Here is a 14,824-nt window from a genome sequence, read left to right as displayed (position 1 = left end):
CCGGATTCAGTTGGACAGTCTAACGCCTTGAGGCCCCGCGGAAGGGCAGGGGGAAGTTGCCAACCCGACCCGCTGCAAGGACCAAGGGGGTCCCCGCCCACTGCGAACATCTGTAGCCCTGGGGGGCCACGTCGGACTCGGCTCTCACACCCAACCACTCCCTGCCCCACAGCCACCCAGGACGACCAGCGTCAAGCGCTCTTACTCTGGCGCATTGCACACTCCCTGCCCTCCGCCCACGGGTCCAGCTCAGGGCCGCCTACCCGAGTCGCCAGCGGCCCGAGGTGCGCAGCCCTGCACTGCTGCTGGACGCACCTCCATCGGCCCGCTGGCCCGGAAGTTCTCGGTGGCCTTGGACCCTCCCTCGCTCTGCAGCCTCCCTCGGTCGGGGCAGGTGAGGGCCCCAGAGGGCCTGGCGGAGTCCTACGCCCCTCTGCCCGCCTCGGTTTTTAAGTTCGTTTTCTAACCGAACACAGCGCCGGCCTGCCGGAAGCGCGCGGCGCGCTGGGACCCTCACGTTCCCGCGTGTTCGCCGGGGGACCGGAAGCCCCAGAGGCCAGCTCGAGGTGGCCAGGGCTCCTCGAGAGGGCCTACTCGCGCCCGAGGAGTTTCTCAACCAGCTGTGTCCGGGCCTGCAGGCCCAGGAGGGTCCCGGCGTTGCTCCTCGGTTTTCGCGGCAGTGTCCCCACTAAACAGGCGAGGACGCGGAGGTCCAGCCGCAGAGTCGGAAACGAACCCAGCTCGGAGGTTCCGGGGGCCGCGCCCCGGCACAGCTGGCCCGCGTCGCGCACTCGCTGCGGTCCCCGCACCTCGCCGGCGCCGGCTCCCAGGCGGTGGTCGGCCCCTCCAGCCGCCGCGGCACTCGCAGCGCTCCCTCTGCCGCACGGCGCGGGCGGGCGCACGAAGCACACTCTTTGTCTGCGGCACCTCGGCGTCCCACCCCCGCGCCCGCCACGTCCTCCGCCCCGCCCGCCGGCAGCGCCCAGCCAATGGGGAGCGGCGGCGGCGCGCGGCGCCCGGGGCGTTGTCCGCGCCTCGCGCGCCCGTTGGCTGCGCTCTGCGCTCGCGGGGCGGGTGGGCCGAAGGCGGGGCGCGGCCGGAGGTGAGGGGCTGCCGGTGGCGGGCGGGCGCACGGCCGCGAGGGAGAGCAAGCGGGCCAGCGGGAACGCGGCGCAGGAGTCGCACGCCGAGCTGCCCCGCCGCTCCGACCCCGGCTGCTCGGCGCCGTGCAGGAGGTCAAGCCCAGCCCAGCGCAGCAAGCCGGGGCCCCCGACGGCGGCCGGCCGGGAGAGGGGCCCGGGAGGAGAAGGAAGAAGAGGAAGCGCGGCCTCGCCGGCACCCGGCCATGGCGCTCGACTTCCTGGCTGGATGCGCAGGGGGTAAGGAGGCATGGGGCCCCGGGCGCCCGCGCGGGGCTCAGGGCCGGAGCGAGGCGTCGGGGGTGCCGCCAGCCCAGCCGCGAGCCCCCGGCCCAGCGCCTGCCTCTGGCTGAGGTCTCCCGCTGTGCACGGCGAATGACAATGCCCTCTGCGGTCTCGTGGGCGTAAGCCGACCTCAGGCCCGGAGGGCGCCTGGCGCGCGGTGCGCGGGGGCAGGTGTCTTTCCAGTCCCTCGGGGCGTGCTCGGAAGGGAGGTCTGGGGCTCCCTGCGCCCTCTTCGCGCGGGGCCGGCGGACGCCGAGGTCCTCGGCGCATCCCCCAGCTCCATCCGGCGCCCACCCGGTGCAGGATACCTTTCCAGGCGGTCCAGTTGGGGACGGACCCGACCCGGTTCCCCACAGCTGTCCGGAGCAGACTCTCCTGACCGCGGGCGCCGAGTCACGCTTTGGCCCGCCTGCCTCTTCCAACGCGGTTTCGTGAATGAGGCGGCGGCGGACGCGGTGGGTCGCACACGCAGCGCGGGCAAGCTGGTGCGGGCACCCTCACCCAGACTGCGCGGACCCCGACGGGGTCGTCGGGCACTGCCCATACCTGTCTGGCCTTTAATTTCTCTGCTTTCCCTTGAGGGTCAATTTGTTCAACAGGTATTAACAGCCTGGTTTAGCCTTCAGGAGGTGGCGGATCCTGCCAGTCAGAGGATCTGGCTGCTTTTCTCCTTAACCATCTGCCCTGTTGCCGGCTCTTGATCTGCGGACTCTAATACAGCCCTAAGCTACTGGCCAGCAGAGAGAGTCCCCGAGGAAGAGGAGTAGCTGCCTGGCAGTGCCTTGGCATTTAATTCAGGGAGCTTCCTCCTGGGCAGAGGAGGCTAGTTGGGCAGGTGCGTGTCCATGATAGTGAAGAACTTCCCAGTCTGTTACCCAGTTAGGCCTCTGGAAGCTGCCCGAGGGGGAAGAAGCCCAGAGTTTTCTGCAAGTTGGTGGGAGATTTCTCCCAAACTCTGGGCGTGGGTAGGAGAGGAGAGGAAGTGGCCTCTGGGGATCCTGCTCCCAGATACCCAACCCTGTCCCGGCTGCTCCCAGAATCCACCTTTCCATCCTGCCCACCTTCACTAGGTGCTGTGAAGTGGATGGGGGCAGGGACACGACTTCTGCCAGCCAACACCCCTTTCCCTTCTCTTGGGAGTGTGTGTTCGTTGCCCAAGGGGGTAGAGTTCCTTCTGTAGTTGCAGACCATTCAGTGCAGGTGTCCCGGGAGCCTCTAAGTTGGGGAACAGAATACTCCTAAGGCCAGGCCTGCTTAGAGACCCTGGCCATTCGGACACAAGTGCTGGATCTTGGACTCTTGCTCAGGCAGGCAATGGAATGCCCTTCTGCCCATTCTTCTGGGCCTACCAGTGGGGAGGTAATGTCTGTGCCCTCTGCCTCAGGGCACCAGCAGATCCTGTCCCAGGGTTGGGGGCAGGCGCAGGGTGCAGGCACAGGCCTAGGCCTGAACTTCTCAGGTGACTGAGGATGGAAGCTGGTGCAGAACCTCTCTCCTGGTCTCATCTGGCAGAGGAGAAACCTAGGCTCAGAGAGGTGGAGAGACTAGTGCAAATCAACCTGCTCCTCCAGAGGGGCTGGGCCACCGAGGACCGACCCACCTCAGTGATCCGACTTCAGGCCTGCCTTCTGGGACCCTGGCACACCTAGGCTGCATAGGAACAGGGCTCAGGCAGCACGAACACCTTGGGACCTGGTCCCCAGGGTCTCTGGCTGGTCCCTTCTAGTTTGGGTTCCTCCTTTCATGGTGATCAGAATAGGAGGATGGCAGAGCTTTCCTCTGTGGCTCCTGTTGCAGAATACCCAGGAAGGAGGATGCTGTGTCTCCTTCAACTAGCCCACATGAGATGAATGTGTAAGCTGATTGGCCTAGGGAGGTCTGGGGAGGCAGAGCAGCACCTTGATTGACAGCTTCCTAAAGCCTTGCAGAGAGCAAGGGTGGGAATGTCCCCATCCCCCACTGAGAAGGGATCTGCCCCAGATGGGGATGATCAGTCCCAGGTAGGCAGTAGGGATGGGGCACAGGCAGGAGGAGGCACAGAAAAATGCTCAATCCATTAAGGAGCACCAATCTGTTGTTCTGGTGCCTCTTCCCAACACCAGGTGCCAGAAGGACAGGGGTCTGTCTCCTCCCCTGGAGACACATGGAGTGTGAGAGACAGCTTTTTTGGGGGGAGGGGGAATACGTGGGATTGAACTCAGGGGCGCTTCTCAGTCCTCTCGGGGAGGTGGTGAGGCAGGGTTTCCTGGCTCTCAGGGGGACTGTGAGGTGAAAAGGGTGGGACTGGAGACCTGATGGAGGCAGACCCCACCTTGCACTCTCTTCCCATGGGGGCATGTTCTGGTGGGGGCCCAGCCCCACAACTGAGGACACGCAGGCAGGCGAGAGGAGGAAGTGGAAATGGGGAGCCGTGCTTAGAGCCCTTGCCAAGGGCCTCTCGCCAGAGGCAGCGACTTGTCCTGTTGTCCACCATCCCAGTGGTGCCTGAGGCTGTTGCTGGCACCTGGACATGAGCCACAGGAAAGGAATCCCACCACTGGCCCCGCTGCAGGGAGGGCTGGCAGGGGCTCCCAGCTGGAGGGACAGGAGGTTCAAGTCACCTATGGGAGACAGGTGCTAGGTTTCCAGATACAACCCAAGCAAAGAATTTCTAGAACTAGGATTTACAAGTTCTGAAAATTCAAAACAGGTGCTGGGGCTGTAGCTCAATGTAAGAGAACTTGCTTAGCATGTATGAAGTCCTGGATAGATCATCAAAAAAATTAATAAATACAGTAAAAAAAGTAACCCCCCAAAACCAGAAAATTCAAAGCATGAAGTGAAAAAGAGTGGATCCAGCTGAGTGTGGTGGTCCTGACCCTTCATCTCTGCTCTTTGGGAGGCAGAGGCAGGAGGATTGCAAGTTTAAGACCAGCCTGGGTAACTCAGCAAGACCCTCTGGGGAACTGTCCCCCTATTTGATCATTTCATCTCCAGGTGTCTTAAAATAAAAAATGAAAGAAAAAAAAGAAGGGGGCAGGGAGTGTAGCTTGGCACCGGAGCCTCTGCCTTGCATGCGTGAGGGCCTGGGCTCCATCCTCAGCACTGGGGAAAAGATCCCAGAGAAGAAGCAAGGCACGCCCAGAGGCCCAGAGACAGAGGAAAGCCAGGAGGGGAGAGACGGTGGGATGTTGGGGGCTCCAGAAGGAGGGAAGGGGGCAGGTCTGGAGATGATGGACATGATGAATAAATAGTAGTGCAAATGTTCCCTGCTCGGAAGAGGGCATGATCCATGGTGAAAGGGTTGCTAAAGAAGACACAGCCTTGGCATCCCTGCTGACATTCCCCCAAAACATACGAGGCTGCAGAGATAAATAGATTGTGACAAACACATTGGTAGCGGATTTCTCACCCATAGAACTGGAAGCCTGAAGGTTGCGGGAACCTGCAGACCCATACTGGCCTGCACCAGGAGTCCTCACCAGAGCATAAGGTCAAGAAATGTACCTTGCCGACAAGAATTCGGAGGCCTGGGGCTGTAGCTCAGTGGCAGAGCACTCACCTGGCCTGGGCAAGTCCGGAATTCCATCCTCAGGGCTGCAAAGAAGAATTAGGAGGGCATTTGCTCTGGGTGTTTTACCTGAGGGAAATACCCACGAAAGGCTCCAGCGGAATGGCAGATGATCAGAGCAGAAACCAAAACAGGAGAGGGAACTGCAGGGAACTTTGAGTTTCCTGTGGTTTATAGGCATGGGCCAGTGGAAGGTGGGGGGATGGGACCCTTCTTGGGGTAGGGCTGCAAGGGGCAGAGAGCCTTGGGGTGATGGGTGCTTGCTTGTTCTGTGTAATTATTAGAAGTGTTAGACATAAAAATAAACACTCTGTTGAACTTAGAAATTCAAAAAGAAAGAGGATACACAGGGCTGGAGATGCAGCTCAGTGGCAGTGCACTTGTTCAAGACGTGCGAGGCGCTGGGTTCCATCCTTAGTACTCAAAAAATTAAAAACAGAAGAAATAGTAATTTGCCTGAACCCGCAAAAATGGTTCAGAAAAGGAAAAGAAGTAAAATAAACCGCATAAAATTAGATGGCACGATGTGAAATCTGAGACTGCTTCAGATTGGGTTGGGAAATGGTTATATTGTTTATAAGAACCATCTAAAACAGCAAGAAAAGGTTCAAAGTTAAGAGATGGACAAAACCTTGCCAGGCACATGTAGCCAATGGGAAGCAGGACTGGCGGAGAGGACCTTGTATACAGATAGAAATGCAGTCTGAGAAGCAGATGTGCCGTGGCTCCACTAACCTTGGGGCATCAGCTGCCAAGATGGCCAGTATTCTGGGGACAGCAGGACGGGGTGGTGGGGAGGCCCCAGGGCCAGAGGGTCCAGGTTTGAATTTTGACTTCATCACTTACTTGCTCTGTGCCTCAGAGTCCCCATCTATAAAATGGCTTAATTGTCCTTTATCAGGGATAGGAGAGGGAAAATTAGAATGTGTACATATTAAGAACAGCAATCAGCTGATTGAATGTCACTGTTTGCTACTTAACAAATGTCAGCCCTTTTCTTGGCAGCACTGAACCCAGAGTGCTCTACCACTGAGCCACATCCTCAGCCCCTTTTGTGTATTATTTTGAGACAGGGTCTCATTGAGTCACAGTCCTCCTGCCTCCTTGCTGGGATCACAGGCATGTGACACTACACTGGGCCAGTATCGATTCTTTTAATGATATTAATACACTACTAGCAATAAAGCACATGTCCCCCCGCCCCGCCTTTGTGGTGCCAAGATGGAACCCAGGGCTCCCCCCTGCAGACTAAGCAAGTGCGCTACCACTGAGCTGTCCCCGCCCAGTACAAATGGAGAATTTTAACAAATTTACACACAAAAGTTCTAGGGAAGTGTGGGAGTTGGCATCAGTTATTGACCTTGCTGAGCCTCAGTTTCTCCGTCTGTGAAATGGGGTAATCAGGCTGTCTTAGTCATGGGGTTGAGATTCAGATGTTTGTAACCTGCATAGCACGTTGGACTTGAGAGTGTTGATGAGACATGTTGGAAGGGTGAACTTTTATCCTTCCAGTGGGGCTGGATTTTTGGCAGGCCCTCAACTGATACATAACCAAGCATGACCACAGAGTCACAAGATGCCTCCCTGGGCTTGAGGTGGCTCCCACTCAGGGAAAGAGCAGAGTCAGTTACGCCTACTTTACTGCAGGGTTGGCACCCTCTGGGGGGTTGTCCCCCTGTTTGATCACTTACTCTCCAGGATAGCCTTCAGGGAGGCAGATGCTCACCACTCTCGCAGGTGAGGAGAGTGAGGCCCAAACACCCAGTCCTTGGTGGATTTGCCTGATAAGTAGCAGGAGGAAAGTTCAAGTTCACAGCATCCCTGGAGCGAGCTGCCCATGCCCAAGTTGTTTAGGGCAATGTACATCCCAGAAATGCTGCGTGCAGCCTCAGGGACAGCTGTGTGGTCTGCTGTCCAGACCCCTGAGCTGCAGGGCAGGGCAAGGGACGCCAACCCAGCTCCAGCTGGACAATGCTGGCTTGGCCTTGGGAACTCACCTGACACACCCCACCAGGCAGGAGCTCACCGAGTGTGCCCGGAGCCACAGTCTGTGTCCCTTTCCCCCCAACAGCTCCTGCCCAATCTTTCTTCCCAGGTCCCACCCCCCAGCGCAAGGTTCTGGGGCATTTACTCACAAGTACACGTTTCTTCCTCCAGGTGTGGCAGGCGTGCTTGTGGGACACCCATTTGACACCGTCAAGGTGAGTCTGTCAGTCTTGGTGATCAGCCTTTGGGAGGCAAGGTGTTGGAAAGAGCCTGCAGGGTTACAACCTCGGGAACGAGTCCAAGGTCTTCCCTTGGGCTTTAGAGTGAAGGTGGCAGGCAAGTCCTCTAGGTCTCCCAGGTGGGCAGCTGCTTTCCCACCCACCTGGCTGACTTCCCTCTGGGCTCTCCCTACATCTCCCAGCTGGAGCTGAACCACAGGTTGGGTTCATGGCCAAGTTCATTCTTTGACTTGGCCAACTGAGACTGAGTGCTGAAGGGCAACTTTCTTCTCACCCAGAGAATGAACCCAGATATTTTCTTCAAAGAAAAGTTGAGGGAGGTGTAGTGGGGCCAACCTTCGACCTGGGAGGCTGAAGGAGGATGGTGAGTTCCAGGCCAGCCTCAGTAACTTAGCAAGACTCTGTCCCAAAATTAAAAAAAGAGACAAGTCAGTTTGTAGCTCAGTGGTAGAGTGCTTCCCTAGCGTGCATGTGACCCTGGGTTCAATCCCCAGTACTGCAAAAGAAAAGTCGAGGGAGGAAATACAGAAATACTGAGGAATCAAAACTTGTCCGCTCTTCCAGTGAACATGATCTTCACAGAGCCGTGATTTTCATGCTTGAGAAATTGAATCAGAAACTAAGTGACTGTTTCCAGCACTGGTGTCCACCTGTGTGGTGTGTGTGGCCTTGACTGGGCATGGCGGCCTGGGCAGGCACTCCTTTGCTCTTCCTCGCTGTGCCCCAGGCCTGGCTAAACTGGAGTTCCAGGTTCTCAGACACCAGGGCAGAAACCAAGGAAACCCACGTCCTCCAGTTGGGAATTCACAAAGACCTTGTTGCCCTGCAGTTGGGGTTTTCTGTTCTTAAGCCGACTGAGTAGGCACCCTCCCCTGCCATTTTCCCGGGGGCCCAGGCAGGCCGCGGTGGCAGGTCACTAGCCTAAACCTTCTGCACTTGCTGCACACACTTGAACTTGGCCCTTTCCCACCAGGGGAAGGCAGAGCTGGAGGCAAGATACGTCATCCTGAGCTGGGTTGGGTGGACTTCCTTCTCCTTTTTTTTCAGTAAACCAGGTGTTTGTTGGCAAAGGGAATAACTTGTTACTTTCGAGCTGGGATTTCTTCCAGTGCAGCCATGAGGGCCTGGCTTTATGTACTGGCTTTGACCTTAAAAAGTTCTGTCCCTAGTCCAGGCCTCCCTTGCCAGCCCATTTGCCGCCTGACCTTGGGCAGACACTACCTCGAGACCCAGATGTTCCCTTATGCAGAAGGAGGGGTTGGGTGAGACTCTTAGGGTTCCCCACGCTGCCCAGTGCTTGGCAGCATAGCTTGTGTGGGATTGAATACAAGCTCTGAGAAGCACCGGTTGTAGGCAAATCTGGGGAGAAAGCTAGGAGGCCGGGCTTTCTTGGTGAGCAGTGGCCCCGAGCTTCCTGCCTGGGCCTGCTGTGAGTGAGGCCACTGCCAGCCCACACTCCACTGGCCAGCCTGTGCCGCGAAGCTGCCCACAGCCCAGGACAGCCTGGCAGTGTCCGTGTTACACTGTGTTTATATCTTGTGGTCATGTGTCTCCAGTGCCTCTCACAGCTGTGTCCAGCCAACAAGTACTTTACCTCCCTCCCCAGCCTGTGTCACAGAGGCCAGGCCTGGCCAGGCCTTCTGCAGGCTCCCACCCACCCCAGGCCGTCCCTCCAGGCTGGGGCATCTTTCTCCTGGAGCCTCCCGGGTGTTCTGAGCTGCTAAGCTGCGGTCAGCACCCTCACCTCTGTGCTGCTGCCACCCCTGGAAATAGGATGGTCTTTGAGGACATCGTTAGCACCTTTTTTTTCCCCTCCCTTTTTTGGCCACTTTACAGGTTTCCAGTATGGAAGTTAAACATTCTTATTAAAAGAAAAGTGGGAAATGTAGAAAAGCCGATTATTTCTTGCCCGCAGCCAGATGGGTTTTACGTGTGCACTGTCTTCAGAGTCCAGGCCCCCAGGGCACACGTTTTTTAAATGCGTTTTAATCATCAGACGCATACACAGAATCTAGCTTTCCATTACAAAAGTTGCAAACCAACCTTAACCATGACCTCGGTGCCAGCTGCAGAGAGCAGCCGAGCCGCATGGCCCTCTTCCCCGCCCACGTGGCGGTAACCCCACTCCTGTTCACTGCTACACTTGGCTCATGTTTTTAACTGAAATTTAACACACAGGGAAGAGGCCACGCATCCTTGCATCACCCCGGTGCGCGAGCCTGGGCGGCCGCCACCCACCAACAGCACATGGCCAGCCTGGAGGCCCCCACGCCTCAGCCCCTTTCTGCGTCACCCAGTGTCGGCTGTTCTAACTCCCAATGTCACAGGTCCCTTCCCCTAGCGGGAGCCTTTCTTGGGAACACATGAAGGACACTGAGCTCCCTGCTGGCCCATGCCTGGGACATTCACACGTCATTCCTCCAGGCTGGTGGGCCCAAAAGAGTGCCAGGTTCGGTTGTCCTCTGTCATACCCAGAACCACAGCCACTGCCCTCAGGCATGCCCCCTTCACACACAGTTTTGTGCAAAGGTAGTTTTCTGCCATATTTCACAGGACACAATAATAGGCAGAGACACCGTGTCCACCAACAAAGTAGCGACCTGCCACCCAGGGCAGGGGAGGGGCGGGGTGGGGGCTGGCTGAGGGGCTCCGCACCTGGATGTGATGTTGACATTTTATGTTCTTTAACCGCCTTTGCTGTCTGAGCTAGGGGCCATCCGAAAGTAGCAAAAGTAACTTTGTTGCAGATGAGTGGAAGCTTCACCTGGAGCGCTAGTGAGTACAGACCAGGCGGTCCTCCTCGTCGCCCACCCAGGCCTGTGCCCGCACCCCGCCCCCAGAGTTCCCCATGCCTGGCAGGGGGCAGGAAGGGCATGAGGCAAGTTGGGCCCAGCACAGGTTCTGGGCTGGGGGCTTGGGTGGGGCTGGTGGAGAAAAATCAGCCCCCTCTGAATCAGGGGGACTATTGAGGGGGGAGTCTCCCAGCCCTGTGGGCAACTGGGAGCCTCTTGGACTTGTGTGCATATGACCACTTTCCCGGGGTGGGTCTACTTCCTTCAACCCTCAGAGGAGCTCCTGTCACCCGAGATGTGAAGACCCTCAGCTCTAGGTATTACAGGACACTCCAGACAGCGAGGCCTCCCAGACCAGGGTCACGCCGAGGCGGGAGGGACCTCTGCCTCCTTTGGTGGGAAGAACTGGGTTCAACTAAGCTTGATGTCCAGCTGCTGGGCCTGGGCACTCAGTGTGCCCGCGTCCTGCAGACACTTAAAGACAGCCCAGACGACAGTGAAAGTCTGACCCAAGGAAGGGACAGCGCTGCTTCACATCAGTTCTGCTGAAAGCCCACAGTGCCAGTGTCGAGGGCTGCAGGAGGAACACGGGTGTGCACCGGAGACCTAGAACGCTGGACCCGAGCCGAGCTGCAGCTCGTGGTGTTAGTATGGGATCGAAGTTGAATGAGCGTCTTGCTGTTCTCTGAAAATTCCTCCCCTCCCTGTCAGGTCCTGGCAGAGAGCTGGGCAGCCAGGGTGGGAAGGGGTGCTGGCGACTCCAGCCATTGAGGGCCTGTGTGCAGAGACGTCCAGTTTTTCCTAACAGGACTTTCTGCATGTGGTGCATTGACCAATGGGGAGACCCACCTGTTCTGGTGGAGAGTCACAAAAGGCTTCCGAGGAAGCCTAGCTGCTCCCTGTGAGGGCGCCCCCTGCAGCACCCCGTCCTGCCCTCACCCCACCAACAGCTGCTCATGTCCTTGGAGAGGACGGCCATGGCCATGCTTCAGAACGTCGCCGCCTGTCTTCCCCTCTTGGAATTGGGACAGCCGACAGGAGAGTTCAGCCAGGGCCCAGGGGTGATGAGTGTGAGGCACCTGCCCCCCAAGCCCTGGCTGTAATAATGAGTATTTCCGAGTCAGAGCTAGGGAACCCGCTCCCGAGGATGTGATGTGACCTAGTTTTCCCAACCCCGTGATGCGGCTTCCAAGTTCAGGAAACATCCCTCCCCCTCTGCCACTGCACGGCCTGTGAATCAAGAGCACAGATAAGCTCTTGACAAAGAGGGCTTTGACATGGAGGAGGTTCTGAGCTGCTGGGCCGACCAGTGTCCCCAGGTCCTGGGATTGCTGTTGTGGGTCCCCAGGGAGGCTTTCAACTGTTTTCCTGTCACTCCTGTTGACTTGTGACCATGGTTCTACAGGGGGCTAGTGGCAGGACCCAAGCAGTAGTGCAGCTACACCCATTTCCCTGATGCCTGTCATTAGGAAAGCCAGTCATGGGGCATGAGGTTGGGAGCTCCTTTGGCCTTGGCCATGTTTTGGGACAGTAGCCCGTTACTGGGATGACAAGTGTCATCCGGACAATAGACTGGTTCCAGGAGATGGTTCATGTCCCGACCTAGCACATTGTGCAGTGGTGACAAAAACAAGGGGCTTTGTTTCGATTTAAGGTCTTGGGTCCTCCTGCCCCACCTCCAGCTGGCTGTCCCTGTCGCAGTGCCCTCCCCTAAAGAGGCATGAACACCCCACTTGCCCTGCCCTAGAGTCCCAAAAGCCACAGAAGGCTCTTGGTTCCTGCCTCATGCAGCCTGCCTTGGGCCATCCTGGGAGGTCCTCCCTGGGCAGCTGTGAGCACCGAGCTGGGGGACTGGGCTCTCTGGTCCCCTGCTTGCCTGCCTCTCACTGGACCCTGTTCTTTCAGGTGCGGCTGCAGGTGCAGAATGTGGAGAAGCCCCAGTACCGAGGGACCCTGCACTGCTTCCAGTCCATCGTCAAGCAGGAAAGTGTGAGTGGCCCAGGCGGCTGGGTGTAGGGTTGAGAAACCAGCTCCTGGGGTGCCCCCACCCAAGACAGAGTGCCAGGAAACAAGGTGTCAGGGTGACTGAAGGGAATGAAATCACGTCATGCTGAGGACTGGCTTCAAATAACACCCTGCTTGGCCCCAGGAGTGGTGAGCGCGTGCCTTAGCCCCAGCTGTGCACAGCTACTCTGGAGGCTGAGGCGGGAGGATTGGATGAGACCAGCTGGGCACCACAGTGGCACTCTGTCTTAAAGAAAAAACTGCGGGCTGCACTGGTGCACTCCTGTAGTCCCAGCAGCTCTGGAGACGGAGGCAGGAGGACTCGAGTTCAAAGCCAGCGTCCGCAACTTAGCCCTGCCTCAAAATAAAAGATAAAAAGGTTGAGGATGTGGCTCAGTGGTTAAGTGCCCTTGGGTTCAAGTGCCCTGGTACCAGAAAGAAAAGAAAAGAAAAAGTAATAATTGTGCTGGTCCTCATGGGCACCTGGGCGGGCTGGACTGCCGCCCCCTGTGTGTGGAGGGTCTGGGGAGGTAGGCCAGGCAGCCATGGTCCCCAGGCCAGCAGGGCAGCACTGCCGGCCCTGATGGCGTGCATCTCTGTCCCCGCAGGTACTCGGCCTGTACAAGGGCCTGGGCTCGCCGCTCATGGGGCTCACCTTCATCAATGCGCTGGTGTTCGGGGTACAGGGAAACACCCTCCGGGCCCTGGGCCAGGACTCGCCGCTGAACCAGTTCCTGGCAGGCGCTGCTGCGGGTGCCATCCAGTGCGTCATCTGCTGCCCCATGGAGCTGGCCAAGACGCGGCTGCAGCTGCAGGACGCGGGCCTGGCCCGCACCTACAAGGGCTCCCTGGACTGCCTGGTGCAGATCTACCGCCGCGAGGGTGTGCGTGGCGTCAACCGGGGCATGGTGTCCACACTGCTGCGCGAGACGCCCAGCTTCGGTGTCTACTTCCTCACCTACGACGTGCTGACGCGCGCGCTGGGCTGCGAGCCAGGCGACCACCTGCTGGTACCCAAGCTGCTGTTAGCCGGCGGCACGTCGGGCATCATGTCCTGGCTCTCCACCTACCCGGTGGATGTGGTCAAGTCACGGCTGCAGGCCGATGGGCTGCGGGGCGCCCCACGCTACCGCGGTATCCTCGACTGCATGCGCCAGAGCTACCAGGCCGAGGGCTGGCGCGTCTTCACGCGCGGGCTGACCTCCACACTGCTGCGCGCCTTCCCAGTCAACGCGGCCACCTTCGCCACCGTCACCGTGGTGCTCAGCTACGCACGAGGCGAGGAGGCCGGGCCTGAGGGTGAGGCCAACCCTGCTGCCCCCTCGGGGCCCGCCCTGGCCCAGCCCTCCAGCCTGTGACTTCCTCCTGCCCTCCAGTGGGGCCACTCTGCAGTAACCCGAGAGACATCAAGGGGCCCCTTATCCCTCCTCATTCAAGCTGGGGCCTGCACTCCATCGGACCTGGGTTCAATTCTGCCCATCATCTGGTGATCTGGGCCATGAACTTCACTCCACAGACCTCTGCCTTCTCAGCTGTGAGGTGGGACCCTCCTACCCCCACCGGTCAACCAGGAAGGTCAGAGACAGTGCGTGTGCTGGCCTAGCACCGTGACTGCCCGGGTCGGTGCCTGCGCCTGGACCTTAGGATCTTCCCTGGAGCCCCAACACTCCAGCTGTGCTCCCAGCTCCCTCGGCTCCTGCTCTTGGCCTGCAGGCTCCCTGTGAGGGATCTCTGATGACTGACAGGCTGCCCAGAGATTGCCGGTGCCCCAAGTCTTCCTCCAGAGAGATTTCTTGACCACCCCTCTGCTCTTTTTGGGACAGGAGGCAGGACCAAGCACTCCTATCGAGCCAGCCTTTCCATGTGACACAGCTCAGAGTAGCCCAGCTGCCCCTCCTGCTGCAGGGTGACCTGGGGTCCTGACAGGAAGCCTGCTGGAGTCTCCCTGTCAGCCTAGGAACTGGTGGGAGAGGAGGCAGGCCAGTGGGAAGTCTCAGGAGTTAAACTGGTAGAGCAGCCCAGTGTGTGGCACACAACTAATCCCAGGCTGCAGGAGGATCTCAAGTTTGAGGCCAGCCTCAGCAACTTAGTAAGGCCCTGTTTCAAAACAAAAAAATTACGGGATAGCTGTAGCCAGAAGGCCTTTCACCTGGACCTCAGACTTCCCATCTGCAAAATGGGGACAGAGGTCAGCTGACATCTGGGTTTTTGGATCACTACCACCAGCTGGGAATCCCCAGGGTATGCAGAAGGCTTGGCAGAGTGGTGTGGGATCCCCTCTAGAGACTGGAACAGCTCAGCCCACGGAGCTGAAGTTCCATGCCTCTGCTCCCAGCAGATGCATCTCCCAGCCGCTCTCCTCTGCCTGGTGTCCCTATGAGAAGTAGGGGCACATGTTTCAGTGCCCCCCCCAGGAACTTGACCAGCTCTCCAAGGAGGCAGACTGCTTGGGGAGGACCCCAGCTCTGTACAGCTACATGTTATTGTGAAGAAACCAAGGAAATAAAGTACTGATGGTTTTGTTAAGTGGGGGAGTTATGTGGACTCCATCTCCCTGGGGGTGGATCTCCGGGGGGCTCAGCGTGGGTGCCCCTGCTCCTGACAGCAGTCCTGGCCACGTGACCTGAGCACCTGTTTCCTCCTCTGCACGGTGTGAAGACTGCTGCTAGGCAATGTCCGCAGCAAGTGCTCCTCCGTGTCATCCTAGCTAAGGGAGGCCTGTGGTGTGGTGGGGACACTGCCGCAGGGAGTCGGGCCCTGCCTGGAGGAGGGAGGTATGAGTGGAGCTGTCCCTCTCATCCACCCTGGCAGCTTGTGCATGGTGGGCCC

At 58.5% G+C, this 14,824-nt stretch overlaps 1 protein-coding gene across 8 annotated transcripts; it reads left to right on the top strand.

Annotated features, from left to right (window-relative positions):
* Window positions 1–1,083: 1,083 nt before the first annotated feature.
* Slc25a29 (solute carrier family 25 member 29) lies at window positions 1,084–14,531 on the top strand. Of its 8 annotated transcripts, XM_047540285.1 has the most exons (7): window positions 1,084–1,379; window positions 2,024–2,259; window positions 7,132–7,175; window positions 9,947–9,974; window positions 10,463–10,635; window positions 11,897–11,980; window positions 12,604–14,531. In XM_047540285.1, the coding sequence occupies exon 7, from the start codon at window positions 12,640–12,642 to the stop codon at window positions 13,351–13,353; it is 714 nt and encodes a 237-aa protein (XP_047396241.1). In that variant the 5' UTR covers window positions 1,084–1,379; window positions 2,024–2,259; window positions 7,132–7,175; window positions 9,947–9,974; window positions 10,463–10,635; window positions 11,897–11,980; window positions 12,604–12,639; the 3' UTR covers window positions 13,354–14,531. The 8 variants fall into 8 exon arrangements, with proteins under 8 accessions (XP_047396241.1, XP_047396239.1, XP_047396242.1 ...); XM_047540283.1 differs by lacking the exon at window positions 2,024–2,259; XM_047540286.1 differs by lacking the exon at window positions 9,947–9,974.
* Window positions 14,532–14,824: the final 293 nt, after the last annotated feature.

This window comes from Sciurus carolinensis, chromosome 2 (assembly GCF_902686445.1).
Source record: "Sciurus carolinensis chromosome 2, mSciCar1.2, whole genome shotgun sequence".
Classification (NCBI taxonomy): domain Eukaryota; kingdom Metazoa; phylum Chordata; class Mammalia; order Rodentia; family Sciuridae; genus Sciurus; species Sciurus carolinensis.
The sequence above is the reverse complement of the archived record's forward strand: the minus strand, read 5'-3'. Positions and strand labels throughout refer to the sequence as shown.